The sequence below is a fragment of the Mchenga conophoros genome, linkage group LG14 (assembly GCF_057382185.1).
Source record: "Mchenga conophoros isolate Kocher_MC1m ecotype Shallow Benthic linkage group LG14, M_conophoros_male_GT1.1, whole genome shotgun sequence".
Lineage (NCBI taxonomy): Eukaryota > Metazoa > Chordata > Actinopteri > Cichliformes > Cichlidae > Mchenga > Mchenga conophoros.
The window spans coordinates 31,124,746-31,128,201 of NC_140539.1; the positions used below are offsets into that span (position 1 = coordinate 31,124,746).

At 38.9% G+C, this 3,456-nt stretch overlaps 1 protein-coding gene across 1 annotated transcript; it reads left to right on the forward strand.

The window, feature by feature from the left end:
- Nucleotides 1–1,040: 1,040 nt before the first annotated feature.
- Nucleotides 1,041–2,220, forward strand: LOC146560084 (olfactory receptor 5P76-like). Its single transcript, XM_085244393.1, has one exon. The coding sequence runs from the start codon at nt 1,282–1,284 to the stop codon at nt 2,218–2,220; it is 939 nt and encodes a 312-aa protein (XP_085100519.1). The 5' UTR covers nt 1,041–1,281.
- Nucleotides 2,221–3,456: the final 1,236 nt, after the last annotated feature.

A 3,456-nucleotide genomic window follows, 5' to 3' on the forward strand; every position in this document is an offset into this window, starting at 1 on the left:
GCCTGAGGAGCCAGTCCAGTCCCACGCCTCATCTGCTGGAGGGCCCGAGCAGCCCATCTGGCCTCCTGCCTTGTCGGGGCCCGCCAAGCCACACTCATGACTGTCCCGTCACCGGCCACTTTCTGGGCCGTCAGCTGGGCATCATTGCCGTCCTGGACAGCCTCCTGAACTGCACCGCCGCTGCCTTCTGCACAGCCGGCCTCCTAATAGGAGATGGCGCGGCCTGTTGAGTTGCCTACCTCGTGGCCGGCCCCCTGAACCATTGACCTATGGACTGTTGTGCCCTCGACCTCCAGGGCGACCCCCTGATCCGCCTGACTTTGGACTCTTGTGCCATCGGCCTCCAGGTCGGCCACCTGAACTACTTCGCCATGAACTCCTTTTCTGCCCAGATCATGGTCGCCCTCCTGAAACAGGGTCTCGGACTCTTATGCAATTGTGTTTGGACTGAGTGCTTCGGATTCTTTGTTTTTTGTGGTTTTGTTTCAGTTCACTTTAGGGGGTTGACCAGGAAACCAGAGGTGGAGATAAACCGGAATCAGAATCAGAGATTCTGATTTATCTCAGAATCTAGTAGAGAGATCAATCAGTATAAAAATCAGAATCTCTGAATTTGAAAAGGGCCAAAGCTTTGATTCGAACCCGGGCGGCTTCTCTCAGCCAGCTTATCCCAGTCAGCTAAACCGGCGCCTTTGTATATGTGAAATTTTCTTTAAACGAACTATTAAAATACTACATAGAATGTAGTTAATCTTAATCAAGTACAAAACTATTTGTTATTTTGTCGTTGCTTCATCCGTGATGGATCTACTGTCAGTTTTAATAATTGCCATTAGTTAAGTTAATATTTTCAAAGGTGCAATTTCCTTGTGGTGATAGCTTCTGTGTTATAGCAACTCTAAAGAGCCAAAGTAAAAGTAAATTAAAGTATCCAGCCGTCCTCATCCTACTTTTGTGTGGATGGGAGCATGGTTCTGCAATCTCTGCGGATATGTAAATAGAAAATTGTCTATGCCACAATGCAGTGTCACTGGATGACGGAAGTGCAGAGTGAGAATGAATCTTGTGAGGCTTAAAATGCGAAAGCACAGATGCTTTGTCATCAAAGCCAAACTGTCTGTTTAGCTGGGCTATTATTTTTTTGTTCTTAATCACTGTCTACTGCTGCTAAAGATTTGCAATATCTTTAACCACCTTTTGCTTTGAGAGGTGTTTTTTATTTTTGTCTTTTTACTTTATCAACTCCAATTTGAAACTTAATGTAATTTAATATTTTTTAATATGTCTTTACAGAATGCTTCAACCAAACTAACACATTTTATTATAGGTGGGTTTGACACAGTCAAAAGGCCTGTAGCAGTTGGTGTGGTTATGCTGATAACTTATTTACTAGCTGTTACTGGCAGTTTGGTCAATATCATCTTCATTGTTTCTGACAAGCAGTTACATAAACCAATGTATCTTCTGATTTGCAATCTTGCCGTTGTTGACATACTGTATACCTCTAGTGCCACTCCAACAATGATCGCGGTTCTACTTGCTGGTGTTAATACCATATCATATGTGGAGTGTTTAATTCAAATGTGTGTTTTCCAGCTGGGATCAACAATGGAGATGTTTTCTTTAACAATTATGGCATTTGATCGATTAATAGCTATAATTTATCCTCTTCGGTACCATAGTTATTTAACAAATACACGTATAATGGTACTTACATACATTCTGTGGATTGTTGCCTCTAGTTTTTCGGCTTCTTTACCTGCAACAGTTGTCCCTCTCCCTCACTGCACCTTAAGGCTTAGGTACGCTTTCTGTGACGCTGCGTCTGTATTACGAACCACTTGTGTTGACCCAGAGAAATATTTCAATCAAGGTGCCAGTAGGTTATTTTTTCTGTTATTTTTCACATTTGTTTTCATTTGTCTTTCATACTGTGGGATCTTGTTTTTTGTGAAATTATCATCAAATAATGACAGAATGAAAATGGGAAGCACTCTTGTGAGTCACCTGATTTGTGTAATATGTTTATACTGTCCCATTTTTATCTTTGCTATTTTGACCAGGTTTGGTGTGGTATTAACTCTTGAAGAACGCCAAGGTTTATCAATTGGCACCATCCTCGGTCCATCTCTTGTAAATCCTTTTGTGTATTGTCTTAGGACAAAGGAAATTAAAAATAAGATTTTTAAGATACTTAGAAAGGCTAACACAGCTCGTTAGAGTCTTGTGAACTGTGAGTACACTAACTTTTAAAATGGGCAGAAATGTTGGAATATTCATATGCATTTTTTAAACTTTGTCCTGGTCAGATTTGTGAACTTTTGAGTCCTATTACACTTACAGTCATATTTAAAAAGTAGATTGAAGATGATTTTCTTCCACAAAAAAATTTTGAAAGACAAAATGTTCCAATTCACTGTGGCACATTTGAGTTTTGGATTAAATGCACTGACAGCTCAAAGAGCTTACGATTCAAGTAGTGAACAGGCAATTTCTCTCATTTATTCTTTATCATGATTATTTGTTGTTGTTTGTGAGCGACACTGTTTGACACTAACAATTTATGAAGTAATTACTGTGTTATTTTGAAACAAAATAATGTTTGTCATTAAATTCTGGAATGCCTGAGAAGAAAAGGTTAAAATGTTTTGTTTGTTTTGTTTTGTTTTTTATAAGTGGGTGAATGACAACATTCTTAAAATAGTAGGGAATTGACCAGATAACAAGCAAGCAAGCAATTTATTTATATAGCACTTTCAGATCAGCCCCCAGCTGAACACAAAGTGTTGCTCACTTGACATGCCAGAAATGATACATTGAACATGATAAAAAATAAGATCTAAAAAAATTATATAATTTTTTTTTAAAAAATTATAAAAAAAAATAAGATGATTATTAAAATGACATTTAAAATAATAAAATTTGCACAAATAGCAAAAACAATAATAAAATAGTATAAAAATGATGAAGAGAATAACATTTAAAACAATAAAAGCAGGGTCAGACTGTGTCATAGGCCAAGGAATAAAAATGGGTTTTAAGACTTGTTTTAAAAGTGGACAGTGAAGGGGCCTCTCTAATGTGACAGAAAAGATTGTTCCACAGATTAGGAGCAGCAATAGAGAAAGCCCTGTCCCCTCTGAGCTTTCTCTTGGACCTGGGTACCTCCAGGAGCAACTCGTCAGCTGACCTGAGAGACCTGGGGGGTGAGTAAGGATGCAGAAGCTCAGAGAGGTAAGTTGGGGCAAGACCGTTTAAACATTTAAAAACAAACGAGAATTTTAAAATTAACTCGAAGATATACAGGCAGCCAATGGAGTGAAGCTGGGATGGGAGTTATGTGCTCTCTTTTACGAGTTCTGGTTAAAAGTCGTGCAGCAGCATTTTGGACCAGCTGCAGACGAGAGAGAAGATGCTGACTAACTCCAAAATACAGTGCATTACAGTAATCTAAAC